This window comes from Sprattus sprattus, assembly GCF_963457725.1.
Source record: "Sprattus sprattus genome assembly, chromosome: 16".
NCBI lineage: Eukaryota > Metazoa > Chordata > Actinopteri > Clupeiformes > Clupeidae > Sprattus > Sprattus sprattus.
The window spans coordinates 23,351,426-23,369,822 of record NC_137914.1 but is presented as its reverse complement, the minus strand read 5'-3'; the positions used below and the strand labels follow the sequence as shown (position 1 = coordinate 23,369,822).

The window sequence follows — 18,397 nt, the reverse complement described above, 5'->3', positions numbered from 1 at the left end:
AGTATATAAGTGAAACCTCTTATTTTGCAGTGCATTTGGAAGACGTCAATCTCATTGACAGCTCCAGGAATATTTCCCGGACCTTTAGCGGTAACCAAGATGGTCTTCAAGAGAGCTTTTGTTAAAGATAAACAGCAGAGAGCAAAGAAAAGCATATCCACTCTCAACAAAACCCTGAGATTACCAAAATCACATCTACTAAAATACAAAAACAAATCTCCTATCTTCAAAAGCTGTTTCTCTAAGCAAATGAAGACATTAAACCCACACGTCTTGCAGCAGTCGTTAGTTGGGGTATGAGTTTGTGTCAAGATGGAGGGCCTCAGTCCGAGCTGGGGGTAGGCGGGTCAGAGAGGGCATCCAGAGAGATCTCTAGGTTATCCCCCACATAGTCGGGTGAGGAAGGGTTCTCTGGAGACTCAACTTTGTCCCCTCGGCTCTGCATGATCTGCTGTGGAGTCTTGAGGAATCTGCCATAGAGAATTTTAATTTGGAATTAAGAATAGTTTCAGTACTGCATTTTTTTCTATTTTGTTCCTTTCAAACTGAATCCCTTCAAAAGCTGAGACATAATTAAATTAATTCAGAAATGAGCAAACTGAAATTAATGAACTGAATTGCCAAGTCAACAATCTAAGCACTTTAAACTATGAAGTGGTGAAAACGAAAGCAGCCAAACATAAACCTAATATAAGGACAACATATCTAGAACCCTACACGGTCTACTTATACAAGAAGCCTAACAAAGAAAATATAAACGTGCTAATGTTAAAATGTTTTCCTGGAGTCCTACTGTTATAGGGATTCTATAATGTTAAGAGTATGTGCAACTGTCCACATACCTGAAAAGAAGCTTTTGCCCTGGTTCTTTTTTGATGATATTGAGTTTGTAGTAATGTCGAAGGGCCCTAGACATTTTTTCATATGTCATGTTGACCCTATTCTGTATGAAAAAATGTCATGATCATTAGGTATCAGTATTTTTGTAATTATCTTCCCAATTAAATATGTTGTGGCTTTGGTGGTCATTACACAAACCTTTTGGTTTCCCCATAATCGGGCAAGCCCATTGGGATCTACAATCCTGAAGACCATGGTTTGTGGATCATCCCATTTTATGAAGCTCTCGTACCGACTATCTGAGAGCACTTGGTAAACATAGTCCCATAGGAATCTGCAATCTAAGGGGTAAGGCAGATCGGAGATGACAATTCTAATCTAAATGTAACAGCATGTTAAATATAGACATTTTCTGAGGACCACAATATTTTCAGTAGTACACTGCGGAGTATATTGACTAGTCTTAACGTCTGACAGGCACAGACTTTCACTTTCACTTTCTGTCTGAGCCACACAAACCGATCTCTTTTTTATCTACAATACAAATGTACAATGAAAATGCATCGCTTCTACCTGCTATCTTCCCATTAGCAGGTTGTAAAGCAACGTCTGGTTCCCCTGTCCTGTTGGATAGATTCAGAGGTTCCTCCCTGGCATTGGAGTCCATTTGCTCTGTCTGCTGCCCTGGAGGACCAGTAGGTGGGAACTTTACCTCACCTGCAAACAGTGGTCAGTTTGAATGCTGGATGTAACACAATGACTTATCCAAGGTTTTTCAGTATGGAAACAAAGCATGATAAATAACCATTGTGTCTTTACTGGAAAGTGTACAGTGCTTTGATTTTGGCTAATTTTGCCAATTTACTAGCCTCACTGACCTGACTGGACCTGCTCTGCTGGGTTAGTGTAAGGGAAAGAGGAGGTGTCCCCAAAATCCTGGTAGTGGTTAGAATGTGACACACCTACTGGTCTGGTGTGAGGGTTCACTGGGCAAATGGGAACAGACCTGTTTGAGATTAGAAGGGCTAATGTTGAAGTGACACAGGAAAGAAAGAAGGAAAGAAAGAGAGACAGTGAAACACATGAAAGAGATACTAATTATAGTCTCTTACCGAATAAAACCAAGTACTTCCTTCTTATACCAGGAAATGGGGCAAAAAAGCAATGGAGCGTTGAATTTTTTTACTTCCCAGATCCTTATAACCAGTCTAGATTCTTTCAGACAATGTATAGACCTGATAAAACAACATTTTCGCTTTCTGAATGTGACCCTTGACATTTCCACCTGTGGTTGACTGACTAAAACAATACTGGCCGGCCATTTGGGGCACAAGATAAGTAGTCTCCAAAACATGAAATCCTGTGAGCCACACCCACTGGCACAGTTCCTAGCTTGTACCTACCAAACATTCACACTACGGAAATCACCTCTTCTTGATAGACTGTTGTCAAAATGGCCGAAGTTGAGAGAGAGATTACATCCTTTTAAATATTCACCCTGTTAGTGTCATTACAGACTATGTGTAGTCTACATATCATCTAATTAACATATTTGTACAACTTACTTCTTGATGTCTGACTGATGTCATGTTTGAAGTTGGGGTTACCAACTTGTAACAAAATACAATTACAGTATATGAGAAAAATCAATGTATCACAGCTCCTAAATGACGAAGTACCTAAATCCAGTGCACATAGTAGAGTCAATACAGAGGGACGAAAAACACAACGCATTTAGGATCAAGGAAAGATCCTAGTGTTGTGGAAGTAACTTGAACAACCCTCCAGGCCTTAAATACATGGGTACTGAATGTGAAAGTTCACGTACAATACCTGACAAACAAATCACAAAAATGTAGGAAAGTATGAAAGGAATATGAACTAATAATACATTTTAGTGATTAAAGGTAAGCTGCAGACCTGTGTCATTGCTTGTTTGTGCATGGGCCCTCGGTTGTTGGCAGACTCGAACTGTGGGACTGATGAGATTTTCAGAGCCAGGGGCAGACAGCGCTCCCCTACGCTGCTGTTTTACATACTGAAGGAGCTCATACAAGACATCTCCTGCCAATGGAAAACCATTATCAGTCTTTCTTATAGTATGCATGGGAGTATGCAGGTAGATATTATGCAATTCTGAATGGTAGCTTTAAGGAAAAAATGTTGGCAAGTCCAATCAGAGGGTTGATATACATACACATCCACTTAGCACTCCATCCATCTCTTTATGTTTTGTTTGTTGTTCTAAAACTGATTGTTCCAATCGTTGATTGTGATTGGCTAAAAGCTGTTGTAAAATCCAGCATTACCTTACAATTTGTCCTCATAACATTCTATGATAACATTCTTTATTACTGCGCAGCGAATGGCAAGGCAAGGCTGTGTATATATAGCGCATTTCATACCCAGTGTTCCATCTGGCTGTTGCGTTGCTTCAAGGGTTGCGTGGCAACGATTTATTTAGGAACTATATTTTTTAGTGGCGGAAGAATGACGGTTTATCATTAAACTATTTTTTCTTAAATTGAGTTGTCTTTATTTATGAAACCATATCAAATATTTGAAGTAACAGTTTTAGTTAAGATTTTAGAACAGGTAAGGGGGTTTTAGGGGGCTTCGCGTCGTGCCTAACAACTCCCCTTACCTGTTCTAAAATCAGCGCAAACCACGGCCTCTTGGGGCTTATTGCTTATAATTACTGCGGGTGAGCATTTTATATGTTATGCTTTATCCCTTGTGTTTGTTGTGTTTGCATTTGGAAACAAAAAGATCTGATTTAGGCCACTGACCTGAATTTGGGCTGCGCAGACGGAAGTCTTCTTTGGTGAGGAGACACAGTGCTTTGCCATTCATTTCAAATTTCTCCTGATCCGTCTTACGTAGGGAATATTCCCTCTGAGCCCAGCGTAACCAGTGGCTCACATCATTCTTATCCCATAGTGATGGATTTATCCCTGTGATTAGGAAAACAGTGGATATGTGGACCATGTTTTATATATGTGATAAACATGTTCAATGTCATTTAGTGGAATAACTGATGGATGTTTGAAGAGCCTCCTTGAAATCAACATTTGATAGGTGAATATTTCACTACATATTTCAAAAACCAGCTCAAATTAAGTTTGTGCTTTTATTTTCACAATAGCATGGTATTTGCGGATTATATATAATACCTTAATAAGCAAGCTGCAGTTGCTAAGTGATGTAAGTAATTGTCCAGTCTATGCTCAGTGAATTCAGACACATAAAACTGAATTAAGAGGATCTGAGGTTCAAGAGTGGCGATTAGGTTCATCTTTGATGTCTTACCTAAGACTGAATTTAGGGTACATTTTAGCTACTCACTGAGTCTTCCAGGGAGTGTGCAAAGCTCTTCATCTGCACCAGGACCCATGGGGCTGGTCATGTTTGGATTGCCCATTTGAGCTCCGTTTCCTCTAAACTCCTGCTGAATCCAAGAGTTAGAGTTCCAGTTTATGAAGAAGTTAAATAGGAAATGCAATCTTTACTAGAAATAGTTTAACAGACCACTCTCCTTTTTGCACTCAAATGTTAAGTAAATAGTCTGAAAGTCTTGTTTATTTTACAGTGTATTTAAATGACTTAAAATACATTTGTAATATGACGCAAATTAATAAAATTACTCGGACAGCAAATTAAGTGGGCAAACATTTTAAAATGGAGGAAGACAGCATGAATATTTAGCTCTTTCTGTTTCACATAGATTCAACAAATAAAAACGAAACAAAATGTGGCTCAACTGTCTTGATGACTAATGAAAACTGCTGGCGATTTCCTTTGGCGTCTTCGTTGAAAATTACACTATCTCATACAATTTTAGGCTACGACCAACCTTTGTTTTCGTGTATGTAAACTTACCTGGAGTAAAGGTGGCGGTGGAGAACCGTCACTCATATTCCAGAGGTTGGGCAAACTAGATCAAACTCAGTCCAACACCACGGGATTTCTTATTTTGACTTCTAGTGAACAATTCCCACATCCAAGTCAAATGTGTAAACTACAAGCTGTAACATACCAATGCTGCAACAGTCCATTCTAGCTGGATCGCATGATATTTTTTCTGTAGGCTATCCTTCCGGGAAATGATATCGAAAGGGACCGGGTCTGTTTATGAGGGTGTGTAGCATTAGTGCTGCAAGCGTTCAAACAGTGACAAGACTGGAGGTCAAGGTCAAACTTGAGCTTCCATTTCAAGGTTATCCCGTCCGACTGCTGTAGCACAAATTCATAGTTCACAGTCAATGAATGGAGCATTTAGCCTCTATCCAACTGTATATTGGGGAATCGCCGTTTTATTGGTAATTATCAAAAAGACAGTGAGATATTATTGGTATTGTAGGCTATGTATCAAACTAGTGTTTAATGTGGCTATTGTTAACATACTTTCTCGACATTTTCAGTTACATTCTAAAGCCATCAATTTTCAGTTTTTGCCCCCAAAACTATCCATTTGAAAGTTTCAAGTAAAAATGGTCGTAAGCTCAAACGGTGCCACCTACTGGCTGTAGTGTACTTTGGTTATGTGATGTACATTACGTGGGAAGACTCCTCCTCTTCCTAAATGACAGGATAAGGAATAGAGGGAAGCAGGGTGAGGTGAATATCTACCTATTTGTAAGCTTTATTCTCCCTGATTAATGCAACAGTGGACATCGTTCAATTTTATCACCGGTCTAACGTTGATATCCTTCATGTATCGATATATGTCTCAAGTCAACAAAGCGATTACGATTACGAACTCCGTGGCGTAGGTTACATGTCAAATACGCCAATATCGTGACTATTCTCTATGCCTGTGACAATAAACATAAAACACGTTGGTTGAATTCTGAATGTCTGTACTCTGTACTGTCTTTATAACTCAGAAATGTATTCCTCACTCACAATGACATTTGAACGTTTTTATCAGAGCTGAAATAAAAAAAAAATTCTGTTCCATCCAACCCTGCAGATGTTTCTCCAAAGATTAGGGCCACAATTTGGACACCCCACACAAAGTGTCGCTGGATGGCTAACCTCAAAGATCCTATCCAGGCGCAACAGAGTGCTGGAGGAGAATGCTGTGAAGCTGTGTGGCATCTCCCCAGATAACACCGTCCTGGAGCTGGGTCACGGCCCTGGGGTTGGTTTAGAAGCAGCTGCAAGGCTCCTCTCTGGACCCAAAGGGAAGCTCCTGGGGATAGACTTCTCTGAGTACATGCACCAGATAGCTAGTAAAAGAATGCAGGAGCTCATCACTAGTGGAAAGGTGACCCTGTACCACTGTGACGTGGCATCCATGCCCATAGCGGAGAGCAGCGTGGATAGGGTGTTCCACTGTAACTGCTACTACTTCTGGCCAGATTTGAAGAAAGGCACCTCTGAGATCTACCGCGTCATGAGGCCAGGTGGGTAAAGGGAGAGGCATGAATGTTGAAAGTTAGCTTCAAAGATGTGCAGGCTTAATATGTGTGATGTTTTTTGATTAAAGGCACCCAGTGCAACTTTATATAAACATTCAATGAAAAATAAACATTCAATTTCTAGTCTTTTTTACACGTAGTAAGTTTCAATAACTCCATACCATTACATATCGACATTCAAGGAGCAGAGATGAGACGTCGTTGTGTGGTGAGAACTGATAGAAAATTGTAAACAACAACAATCGCCGGTGGGGAGAGGCCATTTTTCCATTGACTGTAATCCTGCTTTATTTATTGTGGGCACCAATAAATAAAGAAAATGGTGGCGATTGTTGTTGTTATCGATTTTCTATCAGTTTTCACCACACAACGACGTCTCATCTTTGCTACTTGAATGTCGATATGTAATGGTATGGAGTTATTGAAACTTACTACGTGTAAAAAAGACTAGAAATTGAATGTTTATTTTTAAGCCTCGAAAGTTGCACTGGGTGCCTTTAAACACTTATTTTGTCCAGATAAACTGGACTAAGGTTAGTCATATAAGGAAGTTGAGCAATGGAAGAGGTGAACATAGCTCTGAAAAACACAACAATTTGCTAAAGTTAAAGTGAAAATCACTGTGCAAAATAGTTGTGGATTTAGATAGCTGAAAGACAGAGGATAAACATACATTTTGAAATAGTGCCAATGGGTAAGTGGAAAATGTACACTACTTTGAATGAAATATACTATTTGGAATAAATTCGGATCTTTTCCAGGTGGTCTCATGGTGACAACCCTCAGACTATCCAACTTGGAATACATGGCACCTAAAAAAGTTTTTACTGGGGAGAGCTGGCGTCCTGAAGTCTATATGGAGGCCTTACGGGCCACAGGATTCTCAGATGTGAGAATGGAAAACATAACAGACCAGCGGATCACCTTTCAAGTTATAGTTGCCACTGCTTCAAAATGAAAATGACATTACTAAAAAATATATATAACCTATTTTCTGTTTTCAAATTGATGATGTGACCTCCTTGATTAATATCCTTGATTTTTGAAAGTATTGTGCTACATTTCACACATGTGCTCTCATGCTATGAACCCACTGAACCCTTTCAAGATTGTGTGAACATTTATTTGCCTCTTGAAATTTGTTCGTAAATATGTATAATTAATATAACAGCTATGGATTTACAGGCTGTCTGTGGACTGCATGGCCCTTGTATTTATGCTCACAGCAAAGTAGAGCAAAGCATGATGTGCACTTCTAGTCTTACAGAGGGTCACCAAAGTCTGCTTTAAATTCTATGTGATATGTGATGTGAGATGTAATATATGATATATTAGAGGCTTACCAAAGTCTGCTTGACTACAAGGTGCTTAAAAGCTGAGTGTTGACGTGTGTCAAGCTATCAAGTCCTCCGGGCCTCTCAAAAGAAAAGACAAGACCTAGTGGTAGTTACAGATATTGTATTTTGTGTTCCATCACAATGTCACAATGTTTTATTAAGTTTTGACCTTTATGACAATATTGGTATAAGGACTCTATATGATACAGCCCAGCATAAGGAGATAGTGAAACAGAACATAATTTACCACCAATCTATGACCTGTTAAAAACCTAACTCTCTGGTCACTTGTGTCTGTTGGGCTGAGTTCCACCATCTATTCCACTATGTCCAAGGTCAGGATGTAGGTTTATGCATTTATGTGATATTTCATAGCCCAGTCAGGCTGTAAATATCTGCATTAGTTAACAAAACATTATGTTGTATGGATGCAAGCATACGTTTACTGTTTATATCGGGGATGGGTGCACAACAGGTGGAGCTAGGTGTGAAGCTAGTTTTAATAATCACTTCAAGAGAGGGTCAATGAGTGAAACTTTTCCAGATTCTCTCAATTATATCGACGAATGACCAATTCACATGGCAGCAGCTTTGGTGAACACCGACGGGTTTGATGTGAAGCATTTTCATATGAGGCATACAATTCCCATAATCCCTTGCATAGGGAAGTTTTGGAAAACGTTGGTTTCACTTTCGCATGGGAATAAATGGTTCGTCGAGAACATGTTGGCTTTTTCGTCAGTGAAAACCTGCACTCTACATTTTGTGTTGTACTCTTTTTTAAGTAAGTGCAATTTCTGCGTCTGCAATAAGCAATACGATACACGTTAAATGTGTTCTAGTGCGTATGCATTTACACAATGTTAAAATGACCATGCGTAGCTTCTGGTGTTGGCTGGTCAGTTTACACACCCATATTCGGAGATCACAACTCATAATCATTTCGCAATTATTTAATGTTATTGTGATACGCTGATTAAGTGGTCCTTAACCTTTGTTCCTTATTCTATTTTCCTTTCAGGTGAAATATCAAGAGCGTTGTTCGCAAAGACAAATGGGAGCATAACTCTTAAGACAAATAAACAGCAGATTCAGGAGATTTTGTGGAAATGTGATGGTCACAAAATAGTGGACTGGGATATGAATTCAAATCCCATTGAGTTCAGGCAGTTCAAAGGAAGGACGGCTCTCATTCCAGACACAGGGGACCTGACCATCTCCGGTTTGAAAGTAGAGGACAGTGGTGCATATGAAGCAGAGGCTGTTATAGACGGAATTATACACAGTGTCAAACACAAAGTAGAAATAATTGGTAAGTGGTTGATTATGGAAGGACTTTAGTACCAAATTAAATATGAAAAATGTAATTCTAATGTAATTCTAAATTTGAATTTAAAACTCCCACTCATGCATGCAAGTTTGGGCTCAAAATTATAATGAAAATTCAAATATTCAATTAACATTTGCCATTTGGTATACTACTATGATATTTTATTTGAAATATAAAGGTTAGTGTGTAGTTTTTAGTGACATCTATAGAGACAGGGTGCAATTGTTAGCTAGCACTGTCACCACCAAGCTTAACCAGAAGTCACTCTTACTATGCCTGTAAAACATAGTGCACCAAGCCAGCCAACATAACTTAACATAACTCATCAACTAAACGCATATAAAAACCTCAATATCAATAAAACTGGGATACAGACAGCGCATGTACTGTGAAGGAGGGAGGCATGCAGCGGGTGTTGTGGCTGTTTCCAGCCTGTTGTGCACTGTTGTCGTATCCTGCCACCCTAGTAACCTATGAGCACACAGTATACCCGCTAAGCTGTTTTTCAATACTTGAATGCTCTCTCGCTACCTTATCCACTATACATTTTGTATGTATCATGTATATACCATGTTATTTGAATGTTTGAATGTATTGTGGACATCTACGTGTATGAATTAATCTGCCATCTTTCCGGTTGTCTCCCTTCCCCTTCTGCCACAAGCCCCCCTTCTTTTTCTATCTCTACGTGGCCAGCTCCAAGCAGATGGACTTTGACTTGTGACTTTTTGAAACATGGGGGCTGAAGAGCTTGTTGGAGTAATTCACAGAGTAGAACACAAGGGGGAGGAGAGTGGTAATGGCGACTCTAAATTCACACTTGCTCAGTGTGAAACTTTAATTGAGCGTGTGGAAGAATTGTCGGCCTTATCAGGCGCTTGCATGACACATGAGACCTGCTATACAAATTATGTTGGGTGTCATCAAAGGATTTTGCCATGTTTCAAAAAAAGGCACATGTTAGGCATGTTGTGGTCCCCTCCTGATCAGCTGACTGACAGGTGGAAGACTGTGAAAATGCCATGCTTTCTCCTTCCCTTTGATCATATAACCTATTCATGTTTTAGTCATTAGTTACATTTATTCTGTAAACAATACACACACTGAGTCTCACAAAGTCGCAATTGCATGCACTCGGAATGAAGATATATGAAATATGAAATGTAATCAAATGAGTGCGTGCTGTCTAATGTTTTGCTTGTGCTCTTTAATATCTGTTGTGTTTGATGTGTGTTCAGACCCTGTGTCAAAACCCATCATCACCTGCATGACAAGCAATGGCACATCAGTTTTACACTGTCAAGCTGAAGGCCCTCATCTCAGGTACAGTTGGTCAGGGCCGGGCCTCACCACAGAGATTAATGGCCAGATTGGACCAAATATCAGCAAGGTAGAGACAAACTCAGTGAACACATGTGTGGTGAAGAACCCAGTCAGTGAGGAAGCGGAGCAGTTCCAAGCCGCTGACTGCTTCCCAGAGGAGGAGAAACCAGGACTCTCTGGTAATTAACATGTCTAGCCTGCTTTAGTAATCCTAGTGAACTATAGACTTCTGTATTATAAATACAAGTACAAGTTTTTAATGATGGATATCTTTTGCAGGTACAATAATCACTTTACTGGCTATACTGAGTGTCCTCCTGCTTGCTCTTGCTGTTGCAAGTGTGGTATTGTATGTTCTGAAGAGGAGGATCCCCAAAGGTAAAATGGTCTTTTGAAGTTATTTTGTACTGAACTGCAGATGTAATCAGCCATCAGCAACTTTTTGTTCAGAAGCGGAGTCATAGATCAAGATAGGCTCAGCAATCCATAGACAGAAACATTTATATGCACTTATGACTGTAACACCTGTACATAGTTTCGTACAATGAAACTGTTCTGTTTCTACCTGCAGTTCAGTCAACATACAAAAAGGCTTTTCTTTAGGGCAGTCATATTGTTACAAAGTAGTAATGGTGTGTAAAGAGGTTGTTCAGGTGTAGTAACTTGCATGTGACTGGAGGCCTGGCCATGGTGTGAGGTCCCTAACCACTTGGACAAGAGATGTATCATGTAGTGTGTTTACCTGAAAACCTATAAAGAGTGAAACAAAGCAATTACATTTACAGTAAGATACACAAACAAAACAGACTGCTGAGGAACAATATATCTGTGTAGATAATTAAGTGCATTGTGTGTATGTGTCTCTCTGTGTGTATTAATTTTCTTTGCTGCACACATAGTGAAGTCCAATCCAGAGGAAATGAACCGAGTTGATGAAAAGAAGGATGGACAAGAAGGACAGGAGAGTGTGATTGAAGTGCCGTGTGAGAGAGAAAGAGGAGGAGAACAGACGGAGGTTAAATCGTTGCTTGATGACTGCAGCACTATCATGGATAGCCCTTCCATGCAACGAAGTGGTATACCACCGTATTGTCTGGAATAGTGTACGGCTCGGTACACTCCAAAGTCTTTGGCTTGTATCCCATTTACAGAGCCAGGTCTGTGCAAGTGTTTTTGTTAGCGCACACGATTGTCTCACAGCTAGGGCAGCGGTCCCCAAACAGTTTGGGTTCCCAACACCATGTGCAAAGATTGAAATGCTCACAATAATAATACTTGTATTTCTTGAAAAATCAGATGATGCCCATCACCTGTTGCATAGGTTTTCTTTAACTTTGTTTCTTGTTGCATATTGTTGTTTATTGTTCTTGTTACACTTTTTATTGCCCCTTGCCAACCAGGCTAGCCATCGCAACTCCTGACAATAGGCGAGAGATACGACATACTACGCAGACACACTACAGCTGCAGACACACTACAGCTGCAGACACACTACAGCTGCAGACACACTACAGCAGCAGACACACTACAGCTGCAGACACACTACAGCAGCAGACACACTACAGCAGCAGACACACTACAGCTGCAGACACACTACAGCAGCATACACAGTACTGTGGCAGACACACTACAGTGCAAAACATGAAACACAGTACATACTGTATTTATAGTTCATTTATACATTTTTATGATTCAGCATCTGATTCCAATCTATCCACAGTGCCATGTCAGACACATGCCGGTCAGGAGGAAACTAGTTATTAAAAAATTTGGAGATGTGATTAGGAAGAGCATACTGTCGTGGCAACTTGTTGCAAATCACTAAACACACCACAAAAAGTACAGGTTCAGTTCAGTAACATAGTTCAGTTAGAGTAGTTCACTTGATTTCAGAATATACTGTATAGAACATGTGCTGTGTTTTAAAAAACAAAAATCATAGTGTTGACATTATCATTACCACTACCACCACATACAATTATGGCTGTGAAATTGTCAATGTACATGATTTCAAGTACGCTCATGTTGCTCAGAACTATTCCTTAAGCTTTCATGTCTGGTGTTGACACTAATACCTTGAAAGATATGAAGCTTACTATGTATTGTATAAATAAACCTTAATGAACCATCTATTTAACTCCTTGTGTGCCATGACATTACTGTGCCACTAGCTTTTATTCTTCTTGGTAATATTGGAGGTAATTTTATAATGTCACTGTGTCAGATTAATTGTATTTCCTGTTGTATTTACCGCTCTAATATCTACTATTCTCCTGTCCCATAAAGTTCAGGCATGCTGAAGCCTTCCAGCCCTGGGTTTTAGTTACCCTTTTGGCTGTCTTGTTTCCCATTAACAGAGCCAGGACTGTGTATTAATTAACACTGGAGTTATTTTGAGCGCAGGGACTGAACGGACAGCTAGAGGACTGTAAGGAGCAATTCACTGAATTTGACAAAAAATGTAGGCCTATTGGATTAAACGTGGAACATGCCTTGAACTGCCACAGTGATAACTAAAATGTACTTCTGTATTTTAACATCTGCCCTATTTTCTCATCCTTTTGCTGCTGTCAGATTTTTACTAGGGACAAAATCAATCTAAATCAGTTCAGTATTCAATACTCTTTCAGGGCCTCAAGATGAAAATAGGCAGAAAATTATTATTATTTTTATGTGATCGACATCCAATGGTTTTCTGGCGCCTGTATTTGGCATGTATGATGTATGATGGGACCTGAAGTTCTTATGAACACAAATACCGTTTGACCAACACACTTTCAAACTCTGTTACCCGTGATGCTCCTCTGAGCGCGTAGACAGGAAAAGGGGGGAGACTTGAAATCTTTTGACGTTCACGAAGAAGTTTGTAGCCGCTAGTAGTCAGTATCTAAAAAGCTAAGACTGCATCGAGTTATTTTATTGTGTATCTACATTCTACTTGTGAAGTTTTACTTGCGTACCGTGACTGTAAACCTAAAGTTAGTTGTAGGATTTTCTTATCCAAGATAATTGCACATCCAAGAAGGCATAGCAAACGTACTATTCTCAGAGAACTGTAATCACTGGAAGCTAGGTAGATATGCAGAGGGGTTCTCGTCTTAAACGTGAACTACAGATGCTTACAACTGAACCACCCCCGGGAATATCATGTTGGCAGTCGGATGATCAAATTGATGACCTTAGAGCTCGTGAGTAAACATCGAAGTCAATTGTCTGTCGAGTGTCACTGTCAACCGATGTTAAGCTGTTAATATTGAGTCGAATATCTGAACTTCTTTTGAGTACAGAAATTGTTGGGGGTGGAAACACGACATTTGAAGGAGGCCTGTTTTCTTTGGAGGTCAACGTACCCGAAAGGTGAGGGTGCTAGCTAGCCAACTAACATTACTTGCCTAATTTACCCGTCATGAAATATTTATTGAAGAAAATGTATGTCATGCAGGTACCCGTTTGAACCACCCAAAATTCGCTTCCTGACTCCAATATATCACCCAAACATTGACAATGCAGGGCGCATTTGTCTGGATGCACTAAAACTTCCACCCAAGGTAGGCCTAATGCTTTGTCAAAATAGCGACGCATGAATGATTGATGTGCACAGATTGGCCATGGAATGTTTTTGTGTAGGCAATAGCATTAAGGGAGTATTGAGCCTGTGCCATTTTTATGAGAAATTGAGTGTTGGTCATCACTTAAAGAATGTGGTCATGTGTTGATTCTGTCATTTAGGGTGCTTGGAGGCCATCTTTGAACATCTCCACAGTGCTCACCTCTATCCAGCTCCTCATGGCCGAGCCTAATCCAGATGATCCTCTCATGGCTGACATTGTGAGTCCCATCTCTCTCAGATGTACACAAAGTTAAGGTTTGACGAGCAGAGCACTACAGTGGAGACCTGACACAGAAACTCACTTACACCCGTGTTGAACGGCAGGCCATGCATTTTAGTTCTCCAAGCAGAGCAGTAGTGCTTTGTGAGTATTTTGTCACATTCCGGAAGCTGTGCATATAGATATAAACCGTTTCCTCAAATTATAAAGAAAATATGTGCAATCAGATATTGTGACAAAAAAGGCTTGATGTCTGTAGGCCAGAGACATAGAGAAGTACCCAACCGTTTACAAAATGGACCTGTCTGTCAGTTATATCCAAGTTAAGGTGTCTAGGGGTTGGCCTCTCAATAGAGGGGATGTATTTGTTTGGCTGTTCAAAAGTCTCTGACTAAAGAATACCCTTTCCTTTCGCCTTATAAAACTATGCAATTTAAAATGCACATGTCTCTCAGGTGTATATTTCTCTTTCAAGTAAAATGGTATGCACTATATGGTTCCTAAAGGTCAACGAGATCTACTGAATGCCAATATCTTTTTATACTCTACATTGAATGCTCTTAATAGACCTTTCTTGGTTCATTTCTAATTTAGAATGTGGTGTCTCCTGTTTTCGTCCTCTCATTTCGGAAATAAAAATGGCCTTGTGTTTGCAGTCCTCAGAATTTAAGTATAACAAGAAAGTTTATCTGGAGAAAGCCAGAAGCTGGACAGAAAAACATGCTATCCAGAGAAATGATGTAAGTTCTTAATTGTTTAAAAAAAAAAAATGCTATACAGTTTTCAGGATTAGGTGGTCTGGTTACCACATGACATGTTTTCACCACTAGAGGGAGCTGTATATCCATTATAAAATATATCGAGTGTGCCAATCTTGCAGTTGGGCCTTAGGGCAATTCTGGGGCAGGTTTTGCACAAGGTGTCAGTGCAAGCATTTTTTTTCCTTGTCACTGTCCCAGTAGGTTTGAAGGACATAGCTCTCAGATTCTTTATAATGCCACAAGGATTGGTTATGTTTGTCAAACAGGCATGTTATAAAGGAAAATCAAGTTATCCATGTGATTGTTGAAGACTTTTCCATATGAAGAGTCGGTCCATGCCCTTCTAGTTTACGGTTCTGTATATGCTGAATGTCACTTTGGATAAAATGTATTATTCTCTCTTGTGTCTTAAGGGCCAAGTGAAATCTGGAGAAAAGGTTCCTGAGGTTCTAAGTAAAGACTCATCTCGCAAGAGGGAACCTCTTAAGGAACAACCACAAGAGTCCAAGAGAGTGTGCCTTTAGTTTAGTTCTAAGTGATTGTGTACAGCCATCTGTCATCTTTTTTTCTTAATGCTCGGATTCACCAAATAGGGTCTTTGAACATTTTACAACATTTTCTTTATGTGCCACATTTTCGTTTCACTTTCGTATATGCTGCTAAATCATTTCCTCCAGTATCTTTATCTTCTAGCCCATGTATATAATAAAATATTTTAGGTTTTCATTCTATTTTCTGTAAAATAAATCTTTTTTCGAGCAAAGAACAAATTTCTCACCAGCCATTGGGACTTAAATATATGAAAGTAATAATTTTATTAAATCATATTTTTTGTTGTACGTGTACAGAAATATGTAAATATGTACATCCAAAATAGTATGTGTTTTACAAACTATGGTATTTAATATAAAATTATATATAAATTTAACATGTTTTGTGTAAAAAGAGACGATCAACACACTTGGGGTACAATGAAATAATAGCATGCTAGGTCAGAGGTAGTTACACTGTACAGACAACAGCTAGCCTACTATACACAGACAAAATGGCCATCCAAACTTGACTGCTGATCTAGATGGTAGTAACATGTTTTTCTTTGTCTGTCAGTCTAAAGAACATGGAAAAAATGGAAATACATTCTGTCTCTGCAGAATGTCAAACTATGTATTATACAAAATCAAAGATTGTGGGTGCTTTCACATTCAGCAATACTGTGAATGTGATTTGGTAGGGGTCTGTAGTGATACACAAACAATTTGTGACAAATTACTGCAGTTACAGAAACAGAATAAGGTTGCTTTCAGTAAATTCCCTTTTGAGCCCATAATATGTTATAGTTTGTCCCTTTACTGACATTTACATCGTCTGTCGTTGTACGTGTTAAAAGAGACTTGGTAGGCTGTATTGTAAAGTTAGTTCCTTTCGTTTTTTGGTGGACAGTTAATACATAATTGAAAAATAAAGGAAACTTATAAAAGGCATAGTTGGTTCCATGCAAGGCAGGGCAAGTTCTGGAAAGCACTGGGGGAACACGAAAGAAGAGCTTCTGACAAATGTTAATGGTACACTTGCCTCTACCGCCGTCACACACTAGAAAAATATATTTCATACCAAAAACCATGAGCACGTTGAGTGCAAATCATTCATGTTAATGAGAAAGCAAAGCATTGCATGTCTTAGCTCTTGAGGTAATCAAGAGTTTTGTGATGGTCTGTGGTGTAGAGTTGGGTGTTTTCAGTTGGAGTCTCTGGAGATCTGCACATAAAGAAGGGCTCGACTGGGGATCTCTACTTTAAACTATACTGAAAAGCCTAAATATTAACTCACTATGTCACAGAGAGAGGTGTGAAAGAAACATACTGGGAGATTCTTTGAACTCATTTCACATTGTTAAATCTTGTATGTCTGCGTCAACAGCTCTTTCTCTCGTTTTTCTCTTCCCCCTCTTTGATGTGTTGTGTTTATGGTACTAAAAAAACCTTTGTTACCTCCTTTTGCCACGTTGAAATATGAAGTTACAAGTCAGCCGCCACATGAGAAACAGCTTCCTGAATATATAAATTAATCTGCTTTCCTGTGATGGCACAATAGCACGATGGTGGATGTTTCCCTGGGAAACCACAAACCACATTCCCCACCATTTATTTGTTCATTCATCAAAGACAGTCACATAATGTTCCAAAATGTAAGGATTGATTCACTGCAGTGTCCAAGGAGAATATTCTGCTTTTCTCTTTTTTTCGTTCTCTCTCTCTTTCTGAAATGGTCCTTAGAAGTCTCAAATGGCCATATAAATGATTTACAAATGAGATGCGATGGGAGATGAGTGACATACTCCAGCAGGGAAGGAGCTGCCATTGATGCTGTCCATCCCATTGACTCTCAAACACTCCTCCTCATTAAGGCACATTCCTGTGATAGACCCAGCCATACACTCTCTGCCCATGGGCAGCACCTTCTGCTGGCAGGGGATGAGCGGCACGGAGGGTGACCAGGGGTAGCGATCCTCTGCCTCCATCTTGGGCAAGGCAGAGGAGTCGAACAGGGTGTCCACCTCGGCAAAGGACACCAGGGCTTGTGTGGAGTCATAGGAACTCTTCTCGGTCTCCATGGACACGAATGAATCTAATGTCTCCTCCGGGGACAGCTTGGACCGGCTCCAGAAGAGCCTGGCGTCTTCGCGGAAGTGGGGGTTGAAGAGGAGGTAGAGCAGCGGGTTGAGGCACGCCGGCAGGGGCAGCACCACAAGGAGGACGGACTTGATGACCTCCTCGGCCACGGGGAAGAGGCCCAGCAGTGAGGAGAAGGTCAGAAAGGCCACGGGGCAGTAGAGCAGGCAGTTGGTGAAGATGAGCCAGGCCACGTGCTTGATCATGGCGCAGTCCCAGATGCTGTCGAACTCGCCCTTCATCAGGTCCCAGTAGAGCTTGATGTAGGTGCCGGTGATGATGAGGAAGCAGAGGGAGTTCATCATGATGAGGGCCACCATGAAGCCCAGTGTGGATGGACGACCCTCGGGCAGGGGAGAGGGCAGGCAGAGGGGCGATGCGCCGTACTCACCGACCTTCACCAGCGGCAGAGCGGCCACGGCTACGGAGAGCAGGACGCAGGCGACGGCAGCAGCCCGCACGCTGCTGAAGGACGGCGACTTGCCGTAGGCACGCACACACGACACCGACACGCTGCACTGAACGGCCGCCAGTGTCAGGAAGAGGATGGACGCCTCAGAGGCGAAGATGGAGATGAAGCCTGTGGTCTGGCAGGCCGTGCCTGACTCCCAGCGGGCACCGTGCTGTGAGAACTCACCAAACGTCAGCACATCCACCATAGCCAGCGTGCCCGTGCACAGACCGGTCAGGAGGTTGGCCCCGCCGATGGCGCCGATGACAAACTTGACCGGGGAGAGGTAGGTGGGCGATGCGAAGACGCTGATGATAAGCAGGCCGTTGCCCACGAGGGAGACGAGAGCGATTGCCCACATTCCCAAGCGCACAACCCAGCTATCAAACATGTAGTCGCAAGGCTTGAAGGGACCTGGCAGAAGAGCAAAGCG

At 40.8% G+C, this 18,397-nt stretch overlaps 5 protein-coding genes across 5 annotated transcripts in view; 3 read left to right on the top strand and 2 right to left on the bottom strand.

The window, feature by feature from the left end:
* Positions 1-322: 322 nt before the first annotated feature.
* Positions 323-4,755, bottom strand: etv7 (ETS variant transcription factor 7; the record flags this gene model as incomplete). The annotated part of the gene is made up of 9 exons (XM_080853655.1): positions 323-470; positions 843-943; positions 1,039-1,181; positions 1,414-1,557; positions 1,719-1,865; positions 2,761-2,904; positions 3,630-3,794; positions 4,186-4,288; positions 4,720-4,755. 9 exons carry the CDS (start codon positions 4,753-4,755, stop codon positions 323-325), a joined length of 1,131 nt encoding a protein of 376 aa, XP_080709781.1.
* A 1,057-nt stretch (positions 4,756-5,812) lies between these two features.
* On the top strand, positions 5,813-7,461 carry LOC308377091 (putative methyltransferase YdaC; the record flags this gene model as incomplete). The annotated part of the gene is made up of 2 exons (XM_080853646.1): positions 5,813-6,248; positions 7,025-7,461. The coding sequence occupies 2 exons, from the start codon at positions 5,813-5,815 to the stop codon at positions 7,219-7,221; spliced, it is 633 nt and encodes a 210-aa protein (XP_080709772.1). The 3' UTR covers positions 7,222-7,461.
* Positions 7,462-8,304: 843 nt separating this feature from the next.
* LOC308377058 (uncharacterized protein) lies at positions 8,305-12,351 on the top strand. Its single transcript, XM_080853606.1, has 5 exons — positions 8,305-8,384; positions 8,622-8,912; positions 10,169-10,432; positions 10,533-10,631; positions 11,153-12,351. Exons 1-5 carry the CDS (start codon positions 8,324-8,326, stop codon positions 11,353-11,355), a joined length of 918 nt encoding a protein of 305 aa, XP_080709732.1. The 5' UTR covers positions 8,305-8,323; the 3' UTR covers positions 11,356-12,351.
* Positions 12,352-13,332: 981 nt separating this feature from the next.
* On the top strand, positions 13,333-15,368 carry ube2t (ubiquitin-conjugating enzyme E2T (putative); the record flags this gene model as incomplete). The annotated part of the gene is made up of 6 exons (XM_080853408.1): positions 13,333-13,441; positions 13,541-13,610; positions 13,696-13,801; positions 13,983-14,081; positions 14,740-14,823; positions 15,258-15,368. 6 exons carry the CDS (start codon positions 13,333-13,335, stop codon positions 15,366-15,368), a joined length of 579 nt encoding a protein of 192 aa, XP_080709534.1.
* Positions 15,369-16,959: 1,591 nt separating this feature from the next.
* Positions 16,960-18,397, bottom strand: part of lgr6 (leucine-rich repeat containing G protein-coupled receptor 6) — a gene marked incomplete at its 5' end in the record, with an annotated part of 70,325 nt that continues 68,887 nt past the window's right edge. The window contains one exon of the mRNA XM_080854304.1: positions 16,960-18,378. Coding sequence (XP_080710430.1) covers positions 17,144-18,378 — 1,235 coding nt within the window. The 3' untranslated portion in view covers positions 16,960-17,143. The remainder of the gene's footprint in view (positions 18,379-18,397) is intronic.

Bases quoted from the DNA above. Each gene is read 5' to 3' on its own strand.
- LOC308377058 (XM_080853606.1), top strand. From the start codon at position 8,324: ATGTTGGCTTTTTCGTCAGTGAAAACCTGCACTCTACATTTTGTGTTG. The intron at 8,913-10,168 runs GTAAGTGGTTGA...ATGTGTGTTCAG, and splicing joins ACACAAAGTAGAAATAATTG to ACCCTGTGTCAAAACCCATC. The intron at 10,632-11,152 runs GTAAAATGGTCT...CTGCACACATAG, and splicing joins GAAGAGGAGGATCCCCAAAG to TGAAGTCCAATCCAGAGGAA.